The sequence below is a fragment of the Cyprinus carpio genome, chromosome B14, assembly GCF_018340385.1.
Source record: "Cyprinus carpio isolate SPL01 chromosome B14, ASM1834038v1, whole genome shotgun sequence".
Taxonomy (NCBI): Eukaryota; Metazoa; Chordata; class Actinopteri; order Cypriniformes; family Cyprinidae; genus Cyprinus; species Cyprinus carpio.
In genome coordinates this window covers 4,125,882-4,150,121 of record NC_056610.1, presented here as the reverse complement: position 1 = coordinate 4,150,121, position 24,240 = coordinate 4,125,882, and the positions used below count along the sequence as shown (strand labels likewise).

At 34.8% G+C, this 24,240-nt stretch overlaps 1 protein-coding gene across 1 annotated transcript; it reads right to left on the bottom strand.

The window, feature by feature from the left end:
• Positions 1-210: 210 nt before the first annotated feature.
• Positions 211-24,018, bottom strand: LOC109110065 (endoplasmic reticulum-Golgi intermediate compartment protein 1). The gene is made up of 10 exons (XM_042737777.1): positions 23,863-24,018; positions 16,613-16,674; positions 14,808-14,880; positions 14,000-14,094; positions 11,179-11,303; positions 10,827-10,931; positions 10,681-10,741; positions 4,283-4,383; positions 2,051-2,173; positions 211-1,962 (listed from the first exon to the last, which is right to left on the bottom strand). Exons 1-10 carry the CDS (start codon positions 23,880-23,882, stop codon positions 1,855-1,857), a joined length of 873 nt encoding a protein of 290 aa, XP_042593711.1. The 5' UTR covers positions 23,883-24,018; the 3' UTR covers positions 211-1,854.
• Between the last annotated feature and the right edge of the window lie 222 nt (positions 24,019-24,240).

Genomic DNA, 24,240 nt, shown 5'->3' with positions numbered 1-24,240 from the left:
CTATTACATGGTTATACTTTAATAATAATTTGTATTATATCTTTTTTAATCAGGAGAAATTATTATTAAAGACAATAAACTCAATGTACTCATATAATAACCTAATTAAACCATGTTTGTTTTGATTCCTTTTCAACATTATGGTACACCTTTAAAAAAAAAAAAAAAACTAACCTGAATTTTGAAAAGACAAACACAACACATACAAACAACAATGAAACAGCTGTTGCTGTGGTTTATTCTCACCATGGTAAACAAAGACAGAATAGAGTGGTGGAGCCCAGATGATGACGTCCATTTGATTAAGTAGGGCTAAACTATATGTGCTGAAACAAGCATGGAAACTTAATCAAACTCATGGTTTTCTTTGATTAAATGTTTGACAAAAAAAAATAATAACTTTAAAGGTTCTAAAAGATCATGATGTATCAAAGTAATTTGAGCCACAAAGCTGAAAAGTAGGTTGTGGTTCTCATTAAATGTAGTGAAAATACACTTCTGTTGTCATGTCAACTTGTGGCAACGACCCATCACACGTTTGACACGTAGCTTGCTTTCATGTGGAACAGTCCTGTGTAACCAGTGCAACCAGATTTTAGAACATGGTCAAAACACTGACAGGGAATTATTCAGCCTCTTTACAGCAGTGTTGAGAGGGAACACTTGACAAGACGTAAACAACACGTTTCCAGCCTAATCTTCCAAACAATAAAAGGTTAACCATTAAACATTATGGACTGAGGAAATAAAAGTACCCACAAAGGTTAAGGCACAAAGTACCTTTAGAGACACGGAAATAAACAAAAACCATTCCTTCAACAGTCTTTTAGTTAAGAAAGAAGACATTCATGATTTCCATTCAATCAAACAATCAAAATAAAATACAGGTCTTCACCCAGAATGACATCAGAGTGCAAGATAACCAAAATGTAACAGAAAGACAATCTGGAAATACGCATTACTTAATTAAACCCAAATAAGACCAGCATCCACTTCTTTAAAAACATACAGGTTCATCTCATGAAATACGTACAGCTCACAGTCCACCCCCAAATCAAAACAAATATGAAAATCAATCTGATTTTAGAAACATTAAAATTGTTTGGATTGTGACATTGTGATTTCGTCATAATTAAACACATTTAACCCCAAACTCTCATTACCATAATGCATCTGGACATAATTCTCAATGATAATTCCCATTAGTGTAATACAATACTGTAAAAATACAGTAAAATTTAAATCTGCACATATTAAATAAATCACAATGCAAAAACGTTTTTACAATGTCATTTCATTTTGAGGCACAATATGACCCCAAAAATCGAAGAAGACATTCTCTTTGACAGTTTCATGAGGTTAACCCCATCATATCAAGCAGGACTTGGTTAAATCTCAGTTCCTATGAAGGTACATATTGAATCAATTCAGTGACTATTTCTCTTTAAGGGGAATTCTATTAAAACTCTTTCACTATAACCAATCAAAGTGACACTATGCCTTGTATGTAACTTACACTTACACATCTCAGTCATGTGTATTTGAACAAGGAAACCCTGGCGTCCTTCCAATGAGCGAGACAGGTTCTTTCCACATCAGTTCTATGAAAGTTATGAGTGAATTAATATGACAGCGAAGTAAGGAAACCACCTAAATGCCCCAAATGAAATCCCTGTAATTCATTGTATTAAATGTTTAGAGATGAAAACCAGTCTATCCAAATGAGCACACAGAGAATTGAACTGGCACGACAATGTTTTCCAGTTAGTGTGGGACATAAAAACAGGGTGTAATGACTGGTGTGCAAAGGTTTGGCTGGCATAAATAAAAGGCATGGTACGTAGATATGAGTACTCATGACATTTTCCCAATCTGGATTTTCTTCCAGGCTTCAGAGGCCGTGAATATGCAGGAGTCAATGATGCCGGCCACTGTGAACGTCCCGCCGATGATAGCACAAATCTGACAGAGACAGAGTCAATATATATATCATTAGGGAGAGAGAGACAGAGAGAGAAAGGGAAAGCTATACACATAGAGGCTGACTCACAGTAGTGATAAAGCGGTAGAACGGCTGTCTCCTCTCTGTGTATTTCACTGTGATTGGACTCAGGTCATAGCGAAACCATATCGCCGGGATGATGCGTCCCGTATGGCTATATGCCACATACTCCTAGAAAACAACCCAACAAAAAATATTTTGGTCACACTTTAGTTTGGGGACCTATTCAAACTGTGAATAAACTCCTAATTTGCTGCTTATTAATAGTAAAGTAGTTGTTTAGTGTAGGTATGGGATAGGCTTAACTGATCTAAAATATGTCATGCAGAAGAAGACATTAATATGTGCTTTGTAAAAGCGAATATGCTAGTAATATGCATGCCAATAAGAAACTAGTTAATAGCGAGTATTGGCCCCTGAACTTGCTTTTTCCATTCTCATGTGTAATAAGAGCATTGCTTTAACAAGCGCAAGGTTGGGGGTTCGATTCCCCGGGAACACATGATAGGTAAAAATTGATAGCCTGAATGCACTGTAAGTCGCTTTGGATAAAAGCGTCTGCTAAATGCATAAATTTAATTTAATTTAATTTAATATCATTATTAGTAAATAATCATACAGTAATGCTCAACTAATGTTCATTAGTGTACTATACTCCAGTACTGTTTAAACTGAATACATGTGTTCTTCAAGAGGTGGAAATTCATTTTCTTTATAGGGGAACAGATTTTTAACAATGGAATTCCTGGTGAAAAACTACATTACCCATGATTCTGCAGAGAAATCTACACCAATCAGAGACCTGAAATGATCAAACCCACTCCCATGAAGCACTGTAAATTATGTCCCCCTATGCTAGCAAAGTACTTAAATATTTGTCTATTTTGCAATAGACATAAAATATATTGATTTAAGATATTCAGATTTTCTTTTGTAGGCCTATTGTATAAGATTTCAGAAATCAATTTCACAACCTTAAAGGACAAATTATGTATTATAACGTAAAAATGAACTAATTCAATACATTTTAACTTAGCAAGACAGGGTTTTGCTTGTATAACATAAATGCATACAGGTTTGTGTTGTTTTTCCTCATAATACTTATTATAAATAATATATAATTTTATGTGAAATAAAAAAAATACATATTACACAGCATGAATGCATCAGTAGAGATGTGTTTGATTTTGGACAGCATTGACAATTACTCTATAAATAACTATACGCATATGAATATCAAATCAGTTGCTGCTGAACACTTTCAGACTTTCTATCTCGTACCAGGTGTCTACTAGAGTCAGAACAAAGGTTTGACACTACACTCATACTTTGAGTACTTTTTACACCCTCTGAATAAGAACAACCTGACTACATATTAACTCACAGCACATGGCTCTCTGGTCACATGCACACATAATGCCACCAGCTGTCACTGGAAACGTCTTTAGAGGTGATAAATGGTTGATGGTACAATGGACGAGGGCTGTTTCCTATGAGAGTAGCTTACAATGCCGGTGTCTGTTTCTATAAAGTGGGGCAATTCCAACTTTGCAAGGACAGTCTGGGGCTTCTGACACACAGTCTGTAAGTTCATTTTCATATGTAAAGTATTTTGCCACTGATGATTCAAACGCGAGTTTTGAGCAGTGTAGAGTAGTGCTTGTTGTTTGTCGTTTCTCCGATCACAAATGCAGACATGGTTTTATGTTAACGCAGCGGGATATGCAATGCAATGCGTAAAAACACAGTACAAGTCATTATAATCAGTAATTATGTCCCCACTGGATGCAACAAATGCCTAGTTTGTAATGGGTTTTATTGGTTTTGTCTCATTGCGCCGGGACACACAGCATCACAGTGTTAAGGGGCGTAACATTTCCGTCACACGCTTGAGGCATTCAGCCAATCACAACACACTGGATAGCTGGCCAATCAGTGTACACCTCACTTTTTCAGAACGATGAGCTTTGTAAAAATCGACGCGTTTCAGAAAGGCGGGGCATAGAGGAGAAACAATAATGTACAGTATGTGGAAAATAATGTGTTTTTTGAACCTTAAACCACATTAACACATTGCATTACACCAAATACACAAAATAATGCGTGTAACATTTTTAGCAACATCATACGACCCCTTTAATAATAGAGAGACATAATTCGTTCAGCATCTGTGGTAATTACAGGCTGATTTAGGAGCCATCAGCAAAGCGCATTCATATATTTAGACTCGCAACTTCATGCATGCTTCTCAGTAATGTGGCTGTGTGTGTCTCAGATTACCTTGTTTGCCACGGTGTACTGGTAGGAAAATCTCTGCTTCCCTCCCAGGTCCTCATAAACTGTAGGGACGATCTTGAGAATGTAATCGTGAGATGCTAAAGCTGAAGAAAAAGAAACACATCGCTTAATTTCTGTAGAAATAATAAACAGATACAGATAAACAAACAGGATGGTGGCTTATTTCATTTGAGTGACGTAGTTCTTTCTCCTGTTACTATGATCTATTTATGTGCTGTTTTGTAATACAGTCTGTGTGACTTGTGTTCGGTTTAACTTTTTATAAGCACTGAGTCCATAAATGAACAAGCTTAAGCAGTAATATAGCAATAACAGTCCTGCTCATAGTTAGAGGTCTGAAAAAACTTCTACAGTAACTCAAAGTATTACATTTTGGCATGTTACTTCCCCCCCTACTAAGGACATGTATGATACTCAAAAAACATGGCTTGAGGATTCTTAAGACTATTTGGGGCAAAAATTTTATAAATGTTTTGGTACTACAGTTAAGGTCTGTTCACACCAAGGATGATAACTTTAACTATACGGTAATAATTATCATTCTACTTCTATGAGAATAGCAAAGTCCACACTACAGCACAGGGGATCAATATCGTTGGAATCACTTTCAGAACAATTTTTTTTTTCAGCTGATGAATCAAAAACATCGGTAGCCAATTAGAATCCACTCAACCTTAGAGAGATTGAGCATTCAGACTGTCTCTCTAATCCTGCCTTGTCAGATAGAAGATTTATTGCCATTTATAAACAGTCACAAATGTTTGCAGGGGTCCTCTATTTGATATCATTTCGCTTTTTATGTTTTTTTTTTCCCAGCATATTGACTGCACCTCATGACTTTTTTGGTTGCACCACATGACTTTTATTTGGCAGACAAAAGTTTTTCAAATATGACCAAGCAGTGAAGCAGTATTTTTTATAAACAATAATAATACTAGTATAGTAACACTTTACAATAAGGTTTTATTTGTTAACATCAGTTACAAACCCGATTCCAAAAAAGCTGGGACACTGTCCAAATTGTGAGTAAAAAAGGATAATTTACAAATCTCATAAACTTATATTTTATTCACAATAGAATATAGATAACAGCAGAGTCGGAGCAGAACTCCTGTCAGACAACATCTCCAGGACTCTACGCTCCATTTGACTAGTAAGCCAATTCTCAAATAACTGCTATGATGGCTTTTGTTCTACCCGCTTAAATGTTAGAAGTACTTGCGCTGTCCAATCTATTAAGACTGTGTCTGTTCCCCGAATAGTGAGGTCAAAATATAAATTTAATGTAGGATCTAGAAAAAAATCTTGATTAAACCAGAAAAACGTAAAATAAATGAACAAAAACAAATTTTAAAGTTTGGGCTCATAAACATTAGATCACTCACACCCAAAGCAGTTATTGTAAATGAAATGATCACAGATAATAGTTTTGATGTACTCTGCTTGACTGAAACCTGGCTAAAAAAAAAGAACAATAATGGTATAAATGATTGTGATCCAAGAAATTAATGTTATGTATGTGGGGCCATTGAGGTTGGTCGTGGGGGAGGTGTTGCAACAATATATAGTGATATTCTCAGTGTTACCCAGAAAACAGGATACAGGTTTAAATCATTTGAAACACTTATGCTTAATGTTACACTGTCAGATATGCAAAAGAAATCTATTGTATCTCTTTCTCTGGCTACTGTGTATAGACCACCAGGGCCATATACAGAATTCCTAAAAGAATTTGGAGATTTCCTCTCAGACCTGTTGGTTACCGCTGATAAAGCGCTAATTTTCGGAGATTTTAACATTCATATTGATAATACAAATGATACAAAATCATCGTTTTAATCATACGCTAGATTTAATTATATCGCATGGAATCGATCTTACTGACATAGATATCGTACCTCAAAGTGATGATGTTACTGACCATTTCCTTATATCGTGCATTTTGCGTATTGATGATAATAACTATATGGCTTCGCGTTATCGTCCGGGCAGAACTATTGTTCCAGCCACCAAAGACAGATTCGCAAATAACCTGCCTGATTTATCTCAACTGCTCTGTGTACCCATAAATACACATGAACTAGACGAAATGACTGGGAACATGGGCACTATCTTCTCTAATATATTAGAAGCTGTTGCCCCCATCAAATTGAAAAAGGTTAGAGAAAGACGTACTGTGCCATGGTACAACAGTAATACCCACTCTCTCAAGAAAGAAACTCGTAGTCTTGAGCACAAATGGAGAAAAACTAACTTGGAAGTTTTTAGAATTGCGTGGAAAAATAGTATGTCCAGCTATAGACAGGCTCTAAAAACTGCCAGGGCCGAGCATATCCACAAACTCATAGTAAACAACCAAAACAATCCAAGGTTTTTATTTAGCACAGTGGCTAGATTAACAAATAACCAGACGCCACCCGATCTAAATATTCCCTCACAGTTAAATAGTAATGACTTTATGAATTTCTTCACTGATAAAATAGATAACATCAGAAATACAATAACAAATGTAGATTCTACAGCGTCTAATACTTTAGTTTTAACTATCGCCCCCAAAGATAAACTGCAATGCTTTACAACTATAGGACAGGAAGAGCTAAATAAACTTATCACTGCATCTAAACCAACAACAAGATCCTGTACCCACTAAATTACTGAAAGAGTTGTTACCTGTAGCAGAAAAAACGATTCTCAATATTATTAACTCGTCGTTATCTTTAGGTCACGTCCCAAAACCATTCAAGCTGGCGGTTATTAAGCCTCTTATTAAGAAACCACAACTAGATCCTAGTGAACTGGCGAATTACAGACCCATTTCAAATCTTCCATTTATGTCTAAAATTTTAGAAAAAGTTGTGTCTGCTCAATTGTGCTCCTACCTGCAAAAAAAATGATCTCTATGAAGAATTTCAGTCGGGTTTCAGGCCCCATCATAGCACAGAAACTGCACTTGTTAAAATTACAAATGACTTGCTTCTTGCTTCAGATCAAGGCTCCATCTTATTGCTAGTCTTACTTGATCTTAGTGCTGCGTTCGACACCATAGATCACGACATACTCATAGATAGATTACAAAACTATACAGGTATCCAAGGGCAGGCTTTAAGATGGCTTAGATCCTACCTGTCCGATCGCTACCACTTTGTTTATCTAAATGGGGAGTCATCTCATTTATCACCAGTAAAATATGGAGTGCCACAAGGATCTGTCCTAGGTCCTCTGCTATTTTCAATATACATATTGCCCCTTGGTAATATCATTAAAAAATACGGGATTAGTTTCCACTGTTATTCTGATGATACTCAACTATATATCTCGACAAGACCAGGTGAAACTTCAAAATTATCTAAGCTAACAGAGTGTTTTAAAAATGTAAAAGATTGGATGACTAATAATTTTCTCCTATTAAATTCAGATAAGACAGAGATATTACTTATTGGACCAGAAAACATTACACAGAATCTCGTAGATTACAATTTGCAATTAGACGAATGTACTGTTACTTCCTCTACTGTCAAAAATCTGGGTGTTATATTAGACAGTAACTTGTCTTTTGAAAATCATATTTCCCATGTTACAAAAACAGCATTCTTCCATCTTAGAAACATTGCCAAGCTACGAAACGTTACCTGTTCCTGATGCAGAAAAGCTAGTTCATGCATTCATGACCTCCAGGCTGGACTATTGTAATCCACTGCTAGGTGGTTGTCCTGCATCCTCAATAAACAAGCTACAGGTAGTCCAAAATGCAGCGGCTAGAGTCCTTACCAGGTCAAGAAAATATGATCATTTTACCCCAATACTACAGTCTCTGCACTGGCTACCTATTAAGTTTCGTATCAGTTACAAAATATTATTACTTTCTTATAAGGCCCTTAATGGCTTAGCTCCTGCGTACCTAACTAGTCTCCTACCACGCTACAACCCATCACGCTCCCTAAGGTCACAAAACGCTGGACTTTTGATAGTACCTAGGATAGCAAAGTCCACTAAAGGAGGTAGAGCTTTTTCGCATTTGGCTCCCAAACTCTGGAATAGCCTTCCTGATAATGTTCGGGGTTCAGACACACTTCCTCTGTTTAAATCTAGATTAAAAACCAACCTCTTTGTCCAAGCATTCAAATAATGCATCTCATAAATTTTGGACTGCAGTTATATCTGATCAAATGTGCATTATTATTCTTTAGCTTGGGTTAAACTAATTAATTTTACTTGGCTGGAACAGCAGCTACGCTAATTATGTTTCCATTTGTTTCTCTGCTTTGCCACGGGATTTAAATCCCGTGGTAACTAGGATTTACACAAGCTCCAGTCTGGATCCAGAACACCTGAGAAGAGATGATGCCAACCCCTCAGAGGACCTCAGATGATGCTAACCCAGAGACAACATACAGAACTACCACATTTTGCTATAAGTTTGATTGCATAATTGCTGTTAATAGTGTTAATCGTCTGTTTGTTTACGTCTTTTATTGATTTTTCTGAACATTTCTGCCATATGCACATGAACTGACAGTCACCACTGATAAGCTACTACTAAATATTGTAGAAACTTAATTTTCTGTAAAGTTGCTTTGTAATGATTTGTATCGTAAAAAGCGCTATACAAATAAACTTGAACTGAATTGAATTGAATAACATATCAAATGTTGAAAGTGAGACATTTTGAAATGTCATGCCAAATATTGGCTCATTTTGAATTTCATGAGAGCTACATATTCCAAAAAAGTTGGGACAGGTAGCAACTTTCAATGTTAAATGTACATATAAGGAACAGCTGGAGGACCATTTTGCAACTTATTAGGTCAATTGGCAACATGATTGGGTAAAAAAGAACCTCTCAGAGTGGCAGTGTCTCTCAGAAGTCAAGATGGGCAGAGGATCATCAATTCCCCCAATGCTGCGGTGAAAAATAGTGGAGCAATATCAGAAAGGAGTTTCTCAGAGAAAAATTGCAAAGAGTTTGAAGTTATCATAATCTACAGTGCATAATATCATCCAAAGATTCAGAGAATCTGGAACAATCTCTGTGTGTAAGGGTCAAGGCCAGAAAACCATACTGGATGCCTGTGATCTTCGGGTCCTTAGACGGCACTGCATCACATACAGGAATGCTACTGTTATGGAAATCACAACATGGGCTCAGGAATACTTCCAGAAAACATTGTCGGTGAACACAATCCACCGTGCCATTCGCTGTTGCCGGCAAAAAATCTCTAGGTCAAAAAAGAAGCCATATCTAAACATGATCCAGAAGTGGAGGCGTTTTCTTTGGGCCAAGGCTCATTTAAAATGGACTGTGGCAAAGTGGAAAACTGTTCTGTGGTCAGATGAATCAAAATTTGAAGTTTCATTTTGGAAAACTGGGACGCCATGTCATCCGGACCAAAGAGGACCAGGACAACCCAAGTTGTTATCAGCGCTCAGTTCAGAAGCCTGCATCTCTGATGGTATGGGGTTGCATGAGTGCGTGTGGCATGGGCAGCTTACACATCTGGAAAGGCACCATCAATGCTAAAAGGTATATCCAAGTTCTAGAACAACATATGCTCCCATCCAGACGTTTTCTCTTTCAGGGACGACCTTGCGTTTTCCAACATGACAGTGCCAGACCACATACTGCATCAATTACAACATCATGGCTGCGTAGAAGGAGGATCCGGGTACTGAAATGGCCAGCCTGCAGTCCAGATCTTTCACCCATAGAAAACATTTGGTGCATCATAAAGAAGAAGATGCGACAAAGAAGACCTAAAACAGTTGAGCAACTAGAAGCCTGTATTAGACAAGAATGAGACAACATTCCTATTCCTAAACTTGAGCAAATTGTCTCCTCAGTCCCCAGACATTTGCAGACTGTTATAAAAAGAAGAGGGGATGCCACACAGTGGTAAACATGGCCTTGTCCCAACTTTTTTAAGATGTGTTGATGCCATGAAATTTAAAATCAACTTATTTTCCCTTAAAAATGATACATTTTCTCAGTTTAAACATTTGATATGTCATCGATGTTGTATTCTGAATAAAATATTGAAATTTGAAACTTCCACATCATTGCATTCTGTTTTTATTCACAATTTGTACAGTGTCCCAACTTTTTTGGAATTGGGTTTGTACATTACATTAGATAACAAACTAATAACTAAAAATTCTTCTAATGCAATTAATAATATTAGTAAATGTTAATCTCAACCTTTACAATACATTATTAAAACTGTATCTGTTAATATTAAGGCCTAACATGAAATAACAATGAACAGTTGTTATTTTTTTATTTTTATATGAAACACTATTTTATGTATATGTATATGTAGCTATAGAGCTTATAGATGCTATAGAGTAAGCGGCTACAAATGAAGAAAGCTCACAAAAAGACAAACCATTGGACTGAAGTCTGTTGGCTCCACCCAATGCATTAAAAGCCCCCTGGACATGCTGCACCTGCAATTACATGGTATGACAATGAATTCTACTCAATGTTTATTTCACATTTATATTTCTTATTGACTGCATGTGGACTACTGACCTGAAGCTTCTCCCCAAAGGCGAGTTTGTGGATGATGTGGGTCATATCAGGGCTCTGAGGCTGAGCAGTCGCACTGTGTGTTGACACATGAAAGTTTCCTGGAACCTACAGAAAACAGACGAAGTCAACACCATTATCATACAGGCAAAGACATCAGATAGTACAATCTCCTTTCACTTGAGAGAAGGCTTTTCATTTGAAGACAAAAATGTTTTTTCCTTCAGTCAGCATGTGAATCTACAAGGACACTAATGACACTCCTGATAGCTTCCAGCCTTGTGATGAGAGCCACAAGAAACATTCAACTCCCAACAAGCAGAAAAGAATGCAACTGACGTCAAGCATCTCTTACTTTATTAATACTGAACTCCCCTTCAAAGCGGCACCCGTGACCATTGTTCAGAGGCACTTTCATTGAATTCTCTATGTGGCCCACTTCATGTCGCCCCATCTCATCCTGGATGTCCAAACCCACCACTATGTGTAAACAAATATATAGACACAAAAGAAAATAGAAAAATTCAGAAAAATGGTGAGGACACAGAGATTGAAACACTTTCATTTACATTGTATAAAAGTACACTTTTCAAGAACAATAAAAAAAAAACATACATAAATAATCCTTTTCTCAACTGTCCTTTGTTTTTTTGGAGCTGTTTTTTTGTTTTTCTACCTGGCAAAGTAATTTTTTTGGTGAACTATCCCAAATCTTCATACGTATGCAACATGTTCATGAGTTCAGTAGAATCGTTATACACAGCTGTTTATTTGACTTTTCACAGCTAAGGAATAAAAAAACTCAGTAGTGTGACGCAGCAGATCTTTTGACACTGTGGTGTATGCTAAAAGCATGTTGTCACTTTGCCTAATGCTATTTTAAGACTGGCTTCCTAAATGGGCGAGAAAGCAACACTGACTCTTTACCCTTGTGAAGACAGGTATAATTACTATTCATGATCTCAAAAGTACAAAAAAATAAAGGCCAGCCAGAAAATGAAAGGAGGAATGATTCCATTAAACGCTTTCCAGTGTTTGACTATTTCCACTGAGCTAAACTACTGACGTTGCTCTGGTAACTTATTAGTTTGGACAGTTAAAGCCTTAAACCACAACATCTTTTTTTTTCTTCCTTAAACTTCAAACACTATCTCCACTCATTATAGAGCAAATGTGTGAATGGAAACATTTAATTGCCTTTTTAAGCACAATCTGAACACAAAAGTCTTGCAACGTTTTCTTAGGACATGAAGGAAAAAGTATCCTCATTTTCCACACAAGCACACAAGTGTCAAAAGTCACGTTGCTAGTACTTCAAGGGAACAATGTGTATGCCTCTAGTAATAATTAATTTAGCACAGTAAGAGCAACAGCATGGAAAGACCACATGTACTTTTGTTAAAAAAAAAAAAGTTTTGTTAAAATTCCTTTCCAAGGATAACATGATGTGGCATGTTATATGTCATGTATTAATTATCAGTTGTTATGGAACAAATTTTTATGTAAAATGACTACTGATTCATTCGCAACATGTATTATTATTGCTGTTATTATTCTATCCAATTAGACATTTCTTCTGGTCTCTCTGAAAAATAAAGGTGCTTAAAAGGTTCTTCACAGCGATAGAAGAACCATTTTTGGTTCCACAAAGAACCATTCAGTCAAAGGTTCTTTATAGAACCATCTCTTTCTTACCTTTTTATAACCTAAAGAAGCTTCTTTAACCACAAAAAACCTTTTGTGAAACAATAAGGTTCTTTAGATGTTAAAGGACCTTTATGGAACCATTTAGACAAAAAGGTTCTTCTATGGGATCGTAAAGCACCTTTATTTTTGAGAGTATAGATAATGAAATGAGAATGAACTAAAAAGCCTATTGACTTGCACTGAAGTAATAACTCCAGTCCTATTTAGAGGCCAGAATTTCAGAGAGACTTACATCTGACTTCAGAAGGCCAGCATTAACCACCTAGCAACCAACCACAACACCTTAGAAACCTCTCAAGAATACAATACATGCTTATCAATCCCCTAAGAACCACCGTTAGCATCATGGAGGCAACTTTTTTCAAGGGAAATAGCCACCCGCCTTCTTCAGAAAAGGTAAAACTTGACATCGACTGGTACTTCTTATAGTTGTTTGAAAACGGTACATTAAATGAGGTCATTACTGAGATCACAGTGAGGCTTGTCTCCATGACTCATAACAAAATCCGAAAAATTTGGGTTTCAGTCAGAAGTGCCTCATTTAAAAGAAAATGTGTCTTCCATAATAGGCATAACCTCTGGTTTCTCACCAATGAGAAATGCCCAAGATGTTGTTCTGAACATAGTTTGTGCTCTGTGTAATGTGTGTGAAACAGCCAGTTGCAAATGTCTTTGAAAACATTTGAGGATCTGCCCGAAAATGACATCAGAGGTGACCACAATTCCTATGAGGGTACTGAAATTTATAAACACAACCTTTAAGTCATTTTCCAAATGAATTTCAACATGTCTCATCACTGGACCTATTTACATATTGAATGCATCTAAACTACAGAAACAATCTGCATATAATCAATTACCACAGTTTTCACTAAATAAACATAAGGAAGATTTTTTCACCATTTTAACTTAAATGTTTCCTCAATTTATCTCAATAGCAAAGTCATTTCATACACTGCCCAGCCTTAATCTAAATAACTAGTGATCAACTATTGTCATAATATTCAAATGGTGACTCAATAGTTGATCACTAGTTAAATAAGGCATGTGACTGAATCATTTACGCAAACATGACATATCAGGTATTATTTGGCAAATACGTATGCACAGCACAAACTGCATTTCCTCATATGCTTGCTCATGTATGACCAATCATTTTCCTGGTGAGTTTCAAAAGATTGGGTTTGGCTGATGGATAGGTCTATCCTAATCCGTCTGTGAGAAAGCACACACAATATGTCTCAAGCTGAGACTTTCAGTGATGGTAAACTGTGTGGGAGGTCACCATTGTGCATCGTTTCCTATCATAATGTACGTCAGGAGCTCTGCTAAATGAATTAAGATCCCATACTAACAGTAATATCACTGCTAACACTCATAACATGTCAACAAAGGATGGTGTAATACACATGTGGATGGAATAAAACATCATTCAGAACAGTGTTTATGTATTTTATGTTTATACTCACAATCACAGTGTAAGTTTGGCAAACTGATGTTTAAACTCACATCTATCTTCCCCCCACTGTCCTTATCGGGGTCATCCACATACAGTTCGTTTACTCTGTAAACACACACACACACACACACACACACGAAAACGCAAACGCAAACTTTAAATACTGACGAGCATTAGACATCAGTAAAGGTCATCTTCTAAAAATTATGCAAGCCTGACAGTAAAATGACAAAACTGCAGAGAGTGCAATTTTTGTTTCCTCACTTCCCCTGGTGAACACAAACAGGCACCAATGACTACGTCCTGTGTAAAACTGATCTGTCACTAAAGTGTGACTGCATTCATATCTTACATCTTGATTTCTGATTAAAAAAAAAAAAAAAAAAAAAAAAAAAAAAATAAACACCCCAAAATACCATTTTAAACAAAACTGGACATTTTTTAATAATTATAAAAATGTCATATGGTCTAACCATTGCACTAAAATCAATGTACACTAATATAATTTTGGATTCAAAAATATTCTGACCTGTTTTTGAGGTGGTATTTATGATACCATCATCAGATTTTAAACTAGACTTTATTCCTATCATTACGATCTTTGGACTGTTGGACCACTTGGACATTTTTGATTATAAACCAATTAACTGACAATTAATTTTAATTCAGAAATAAAAGACATTCAACATAACATGCTTCTATATTATTGTAAGTCATTGTCGGTGTACGTTGAATTTAATATATTTTTTATTTTATTTCTATTTTTATTTAATACTATGTTGGACTGATGTCGTCATGAGAACAACATTCATACGTACATTTCTGTAGCGATGAATCCCGTCAGTTCTGAGAGAAAGAGGAACAACATGAAGACACAGCAGCATATCGAAACTGAGGGGACAAGAAAAGGTCAAGAAAACATTAGTGAGCTGTGTATAACTAAACTGGAGTTATATTGTGTGAAGATATTTTCAAAGTAACATTTTAAATCAGTGTTTGCTGAAAGTAACTCATTTTCAGAAATGTTCCTTGTTGTTAGCAGTGATTTCATTTCTTTAAATTATGTCTGACTATGCTAAAATGATTACAACATGTCAAGCATATATTAAAAGTCAAAGGGCCATTACATAAGGGTGTTCAACAGGCAAATAAATGTGATCAAAAGTACGTAATCGTTACCAACACGTGACCAAATGAGTCAAACTGAGAGGCTGTCTGCAGAAGCTAGTGCATATTTACATAGAGACAGTCTCTAGTGACAATGTGGTCACGTGACTTTGTGGCTGACATGTCATACTCTGAGTCTGGTTTGTTCCAGTTTACTTAGCTAATGTTTAGCTATAACACAAACAATGAGGCGTGTCGCTATGACACATAGATCACGGATTCAGGTTCAATATGGGTTATATCACTTGTTCCACTTTAATGAAGATAATACCGGGAAAGAATTATTAACACTTTGATGATATTATTATTAAGTGTAAATGATTGCTTATTCTTTTGGTTAACTGTACTGATATATTTATAACTACACTGAAAAGCTCTAAAAAGAGTTGATTAAATCAGATGACGTTATCTTCTTTAAAAACAGGATGGATTAAATCATACAAATGATGCTATCTTCACTGAATACTATTTTTAGCTTATATCTTTTTGTCAACTCAACACAAAGGCAGAAATGTTGATTAAATGAAATAGATGCTGTTATCTTTGTAGATTATTGATTTTTGTTTTGCTCATTGTTTTCATACAGAAAAACTTTAAAAACAGAATGCAGTTATCTTCATATATTTTTGATTTTTTTTCCTGTTGACTATAAGGAACTATTTTGTTAACTATAAGGAAAAACTTTAAAAGTCCATAAAATCGAACGGATGATGTTCCCTTAGTAGACGTTCATTCTGAAAACATCTTAAAGGGACAGCTCACTATTTACTAACTCTCAAACCTGTATGAATTTCTTTCTTCTGCTGAACACAATAGAAGATATTTAATAGTATTTTTTTCAATATCTTTGGTTAACCATTCTTTCAAATCTCTTCTTTAATGTTCAATAGAAGAAATAAACTTATACAGGACAGTTTGGAACAACTGAGTAAATGATGACAATTTTCATTTCTGGGTGAACTATCCCTTTAATACAACCACCCAACTTACAAACCATAGATATTTACCCTGGGTATGTGAGAACTTCATCACAGAACCGGTTTAGAAACAAAATATTTAGGTTGAGTTAGGGTTGGTCTATACAGGTTTCTGCAAACATGATTAAATGTCAAGTAATTCACTCGAGGCCAAAACAACAATGGAAAGAGACACAGGAACGAGTGTAGAATGACATAGTTCTACATGAGTCAAACTGTAACACCTAGCATTACAAACATCCATCCTTCTGAGTCATGAGGGAAAGATGAGCCATACAGAGTTAGCAAACTGGTTTGGAAAAATACAATTGTGGATCAAAGGAGGAATGCTGATGTGAGCACACAAAAAAAGGAAGCACACAAATAAAGCATCAAAGTTGCAAAAAGCTGTAAAAGTCAGTGCATGATGAAGCAAGCTATTGGTTGAGGAGTGGATGAGGGTCTATGAGGGCAAATTAACTATAAACTTTGGCACTCACTGAAAGCTCCAGTATACGTGGGCTGGGTAAGATCTTTGGGCACTTTCCTGTAGACATCAAACCTGGAAGGAAAAGAAAGAGAAGAATAAGGGGGAAAAAAGGTAAATATTGCAAACCCCTGGGAAGAGTTCATGTGAAAGCACATTGTGTTTCCAGGTTAGTTTAAGCCATTACAGAGGAGTTTAGGAATGTGAACTATGGGCCTCTGTCCATGAAACACCGGCCCAGACGCAACAGTCAAGAGTGACCCCCGCTTCTTGAGTTACACCTCTTCCTCTGCATTCCTACTTTACAATCACAACCTTCCACAACAACAAATTTCTTCATTCAACAGTGTGGCTGAGGTCAGAGCAAAGGCTGTCAGTACTGACTAAATACACATCAATCACAGAGACCAAAGGGAAGGCAAACAAAGAACAATTCAAAACTACACACCTTAAAACTATTGCTTAAAAAGAGTCCTTCAGGCTACACTAAATATCAAAATAGTTAGACATCTTTAAAATTAGATACATTTACTTGCTGTTTTGGTTTTCACTGCATTCCTGTCACTTGATTTTTTTCCCCTTTAACTTAAATTTATTGAGGTTTAGCCTGAAACAAGTGAAAAATACCTACAAACTAAACAAGACAAAATAAATACAAAACATCTTATTCATAATATATTTTGCTACTCCAAAGAATGTATATTGTTTTAATTATGTTTGCATATTTTGTTCAGAAAAACAAGACAAAGATGATAGTGAGTCTCACTAAGAAACAATCAAGGTGATATTTCAATTGAACAATACAATATTTTGAATAAATAAAATGAAGTCAATTTTTCAATTGAAGTCGATTGAGATTTGGGCCAGAAATAGTTCTTCTTTTTTTTTCTAAAGTTTTCTAATATATATATATATATATATATATATATATATATATATATATATATATATATATAAGCATTTTTTGTTAGATGTATTTTAAGAATCACACACACACTGTATATATATTGTGACATTATTTTCATGATAATTATGCCCCTTCACCAGAAAATATTTCACACTCCATAATTTTCTGTGCTGAGGACTGATATTTGTTATTGATACGAATACACTGATGATAAAAAAAAAATAACAAAGTTAACTGTATAGTAAAGTTTGAAGACAAACTTTAAATTGCCTTGAAAAAAGCCTAGCTAGAAAGTTTGAAATAGTTTTAAAAGGGTTTTCAGTTTTAACTAATTTGAAGTAGTTTTAATGTTTTGAAGACAATACAATCTATCAGAAAAAAAGATAAATAGACAGATAGATAGATAAGAAATAGTAAACTAGCATGTTGCTAGCATGATTAGCAAGTTACTAGCATGTCACTAGCGTGTTTCCAACATGATTACCATGTCGCTAGCATGTTGCTAGCATGATTAGCAAGTTACAAGCATGTCATTAGCATGTTCCTTTTATGTTGTTAACATGATTAGCAAGTTGCTAGAATGTTGCTATCATGATTAGCGAGTTACTAGCATGTCGTTAGCATGTTGCTAGCATGTGTGTTCACAGTGTGTGTGTTCACTGCTGTGTATGTGCACTTTGGATGGGTTAAATGCAGAGCACGGATTCCGAGTATGGGTCACCATACTTGGCTGCATGTCACTTTCACTTTCATGATTAGTTGCTAGAATGTTGCTAGCATGATTAGCAAGTGACAAGCATGTTGCTAGCATTACTAACAAGTGACTAGCATATCGTTAGCATGATAAGCAAGTTACTAGCATGTCGTTAGCATGTTTCTAGCATTTTGCTCTTATGATTAGCAAGTTACTAGAATTTTGCTAGCATGACTAGCAAGTGACTAGCATGTCGCTAGCAGGTTGTTAGCATGATTAGCAAGTGACTACCACTTTAAAACCAGCTTGAGAGACCAGTCAATGCAGTCAATCAGCTTAGGCTGGTTTTAGCTGTTTTTTCAGTAGGGAGTTGTTAAGCTTTGCTATAGCAATAGACAGCTTAAAGACACTGTAAGTCTTACAAGCCAACTTAACAAATATAACAAAACCTCTTTATAGTCTTGAAGAATACTTTTCTTTTTCTTTTTTAAATTTGAGAGAAATATGACAAGAAAATACAGATTTATGATTTGCTTAAACACATTTTTTGCAGCGTACTTATCATTTGATAAGCTTAATTCTTCAGGTAATATGCAATTTCCCCTGTACCGCACTGAAAAACATCTGCATCTGTCACCAAAAGTACACCATGCTCTTAGAATGCCTTAAAAACTAATGGCCCTTCTTTGAATAAAATACAGTATAGAGAACAATGAAACAATACATGATATTTGCAATTCTATTAAATAAGGAAGACAGCTACTATACAACAAATTCTCAAAACTATTTTTATTTACAGAAAAGAAACGACAATCCTCTGTTCGTTTGAGATGACACCAAGAAAAAAGTAAACTCTCCACGAGTCCATGGGTAATATTACACCCTTTAGGAATGCGTCCAATCCCTGACTTTTTAAGGAGCTCTCAGACTGTGTTAGCTGTGTCAGAGTCTTGTGCCCTTTTTCGGCTTTGAAACCTTCACAACTACATCAGCACACTGGTCCAACCCTTTACGCCGCCTGCCCTCAAAAACACTTACATCTGTGAAAATTTGTTGCAGTGAAATGACCCAAGCTGACGCAATGCTGGAGGGGGGAGTGGGGCTGACTTCCTATTAAACCAAACGCCCTGTGTTTCTCTGCTTTACCCCTCCTCCCACGACAGGAACCATATAGTTCACTGTGTTCTCACAGAAGAGCTCAGAGGATGTAAAAGGTAACCCCATTGTGTGAAACTCAGAAGAAGGACACACTGTTCCTAAACCACTGACATCTCTAGTTGATGTCTTCATACTGTGTAAGACCCGATTTGGTAAGCAAGACTGATGAATATACCAAAGTAGGCCCCAAAGTAGATTTGACATTTTGTGTCTAATGAAATAAATAAATATTATATTATATATATATATATATATATATATATATATATATATATCTATATATATATATATATATATATATACACACACAGTACAGGTCAAAAGTTTGGAAACATTACTATTTTTAATGTTTTTGAAAGAAGTCTCTTCTGCTCATCAAGCCTGCATTTATTAGATCAAAAATACAGAAAAAAACAGTAATATTGTGAAATATTATTACAACTTAAAATAATAGTTTTCTATTTGAATATACTTAAAAAAAAAAAAATTATTCCTGTGATGCAAAGCTGAATTTTCAGCATCATTACTCACAGCCTTCAGTGTCACATGTAACATCCAGTCTATCACATGATCATTTAGAAATAATTCTAATATTCTGATTTATTATGAGTGTTGGAAACAGTTCTGCTGTCTAATATATTTGATGAATAAAAGGTTAAAAAAACTGCATTTATTCAAAATAAAAAAAAATCGAATAATATATATTCTAATAATATATTTTCTTTACTATCACTTTTTATCAATTTAACACATCCTTGCTGAATAGAAGTATTGATTTTATTTAAAAAAAAAAAAAAAAAGAAAAAAAATTACTGACCCCAAATTACTGACCAGTAGTGTATATTGTTATTACAAAATATTTATATTTTAAAAACATAGCTTCTTATATATATATATATATATATATATATTTATACTTTTTATTCATCAAAGTATCCTAAAAAAGTATCACAATGTTCTGAAAAATATTAAGCAGCAGAACTGTTTCCAACTTTGATAATGAATCATTATATTAGAATGATTTCTAAAGGATCATGTGATAATGATCCTAAAAATTCAGCTTTGCACCACAGAAATAAATGATAATTTAAAGTATAATAAATTTAAAAACAATTATTTTAACTAAAATAAAATAAGTAATAATAACAATTTGTAATAAATTGTTTTTTCTGTATTTTTGATCAAATAAATGCAGGCTTGATGAGCAGAAGAAACTTCTTTCAAAAACATTAAAAATAGTAATGTTTCCAAACTTTTGACCTGTACTATATATATATATATATATATATATATATATCATATATATATATATATATATATATATATATATATATATATATAAAGACAATATTCTCTGTACAGCTACAGTGATATACATACACACACATATACATATACATATTACATATATATATACATATACATTATATATATATATACATATACATATATATATATATATATATATATATATATATATATATATATATATATATATAAGGAAAGATGCAACAACACGCAAAAGTGTTTTCAGTACACACAAAAATGTGGATTAGGCAGAACAGACACAATGTTCAACGCGTTGCATAACAGGCGTCACATTTACACGTTCCCCGAGGCTGTTGCAGAGTTCACTGCTTGGATCTGTCAGATATTTATTATTTCCTGAATTACAACAGCAACAAACACCCACAGCTTCTCTGAGAGTCAAAACGTCAGCATACGCCAAAGGGCTCATACGTGCCAATATTAACAGGCACACGACTGTACCACAGCAACAAAGGAACATCTTTATCAAATAATACTGTGCAATTTTTAGTTACTTAAGAACAGAATATTTACACTGTATTCTAAATGGATAGTGTAAATATGTTAACAGTCAAAAATTTGAAAACACATGGCTGAATTTACCATTTCATTGTCTTTAGGCTTCTACTAAAAGCGTTTCGCAGACAAATATACATTGTGCCAACACATAAATAAAAACTAAAATTAGGAAGAATTCCTAAAAGGAAAGTTAAAATTGCAGCAACACATTTCCAGCATACATGTGAACTCTTACAATAAATATAAAATAAACTAAATTTGAATCTAACCCACACATTAAATTGTAATGATGTCCTCCATAATATCAGACACAGTATTATGATTCATTTTGCAATATCACAATCACGTACACAATGTGGTGAGGTTTTTACATTATTTTTGCTCTGTCTATTGTCAAACCAAACATCCATGAACTATTGTTGTTAATTGATTATTATAGATTTTATTGATTAGTTTTTACAGGTGTACAAGCCAGTTGTATAATAGTAAAATCAGTTGACTGGAATGAACTGTGGTATAATGGTGTGTTCCACAGCAGGAGGTTTATGAGTCTATTCTCCGGCAAACAGCTCATTCTCTGTGTGTTTTTAAAGAGGAAGTGATGTCTGCTATATAAAGAGCTAATGGTTTTATTTCAGGCCTCTTTGTCGCTTTCATTGGTTGCATCAGATTAGTCTACAGATGAGCTAAAATGAAGCATGATTGTAAACAAGAAAATAAGTTTGTGTTGACGGCGCCTTAGCACCTAAGTATTATTATGTAATAGCACAACACCCACAGCCCTAAATATGCACATTCTGTGTGTCTGTCACTGTTTTACAACATTAATGCAAGCCAAAGACCAAAATGATGGATGTTAAACATCTAAATAGATGGGGGTGGGAAATGTTTAAATGTTACCCTGACCAAAACAGCCTCAAAACTTTCAGTGCAAACAAAGACAGGAAATATGCTGGCGCCTGCTACCACCAATATTTACAATTAATTTCATTCACAATCTGTCTACAGTCATCTGACACATTAGAGTCTCAAGACAAACAAGATCTTCATACTGATGTACTACTATTTTTATAACTACTTTTGTTACTTTATTTGGGGAACATATAATAATAAATTTCACATCTAATTACACATTAATAACTCAAAATTAGCATCGATACCTTCGTGTCTTTAAGTTGGATTACATTACAGCTTCTGGCAAAAACACTATTAAACTAGTAAATTAGCTTACACTTCAAATTTAACACACACCCATTCAAAGGTTTGGAGTCAGTAAGGATTTTTTTGTATACAAATGAAAACTTTTATTCTGCAAGGATGCGTGTAATCGATAAAAAGTTACATTAACTTAAAATGTCACAAAACATTTCTGTTTTAAATAAATGCTGTTCTTTTGAACTTTCAATTCATCAAAGAAACCTGAAAAATGCATCACGACTGATTATAGCAACACATATAATAATAAGAAGTGTTTTTTGAGCAGCAAATCAGCATGTTAGAATGATTTTTGAAGGATCGTGTGACACTGAAGACTGGGGTAATGATGCTGAAAATTCAGTTATCACAGCAATAAATTACAGTTTAAACATAAAATAGATCTTTTTTTTTTTACTGTTTTTGAGCATAAGAAATTATTTTTTAAAAATGTACACACCACAAACTTTTGAATGGTACAAAATTTCCAGAAATCAGTCTTCAACAAAGTAATCAATCATTGTTTGTCTTGATTTGTCCTCCATAATCTGCTATGCAAGCCACATAGCACAACACAAACTTTTTGTCATGGATAACAATTACATTAAAAATACAAGTACATTGTGTGTATTCCGATCTACAAACATGTTTTATTGATTCAGTGTGGATTATACCAGACAATGCCTAATGTGGCTCTGCAAATGTACAACCATATTAAAGTTACACAGCCACCAATCTATTCAGTTACAGATTCAATGTGAATATGTTCTTTCATAGAAAATTCTTTGGTTTCCAGATAGCAGCAGAACTCATGATGTGATATATGAATGTAATTTTTACATGTTGTGGGTCGTGTTTTGTATTTGCATAACCATGCAGTGTAACCAGTATGAGCAGGAATTTAGCATGCTTAAAAAAACCACAAAGCAACCATTCAAACAAGTGGATGACTATGCAACAGCAATATTAAATGTTATGTATTATGCACAACTGACCTAATTCTTGCTTAGAACACAACTTTTTATGTGTATTTCAGGATGCTACTAAAAATAATCTAATTTTAAACAAATTTTCATCTGCAGCTAAATGAAATGCTCCATGCAGTGTTGCCAAGAGCTGTTGACAGCATCCTGCTCAGTTTTTCATTAATATTGATCAAGAACGGAATGTTACAGAACATTCTGACAAAAAAAATAAAATAAATAAATAAATAAATAAATAAATTGGTTGTAAGTGTTTTCACAAAAGAAGCTGGGCACTCTGTTGTAGTTTAAGGGAATTGCTGGCTGTCTTAAAACCTAGTGAGGTTTAGTGCATGACAGACGCGTTCCGAACGTTCAATAATAATAATAATAATAATAAATACTAGGTAGGTAGCTCACTAGGTTTTGAAACACTTCCATTGTGTCTATGGTGGACGTGTTTGATTCATCCACTAAAGAAAAAAAAGCCCACGACCAACTTGCTTCAAACTTCTACTCACCTCCGCACATCGAAAGTCATTGTGTCTGCACGAATAAACTCAAGTCAAAAGTGTTTAAAAATAAACGACACAAGTAAGGGGATACTCCAAATTCTTCCTTCAATCCTGCCGGCTGTTCAGACCGGATGTGACATGCGCTTAGGACGCTTTGCACAATCCTATTGGTCGGAGGGGAGCGAGCAGCGTGATTCTCTTTCCGGTTGCGGCATGCAAACTTGTTGCCTATGGTGGGTGATTCAGTTAAACTTTTGCTTCCGTTTATGTGGTCCAACAATCTAAAACTATTTCTGCTATTTCTTCTATCTGGTTCTATCGTGTTCTTCCAGTATCTGTGTCAGTGTAATCTGAGAATAAAGCCGTGTCGTAATGAGAACGTAT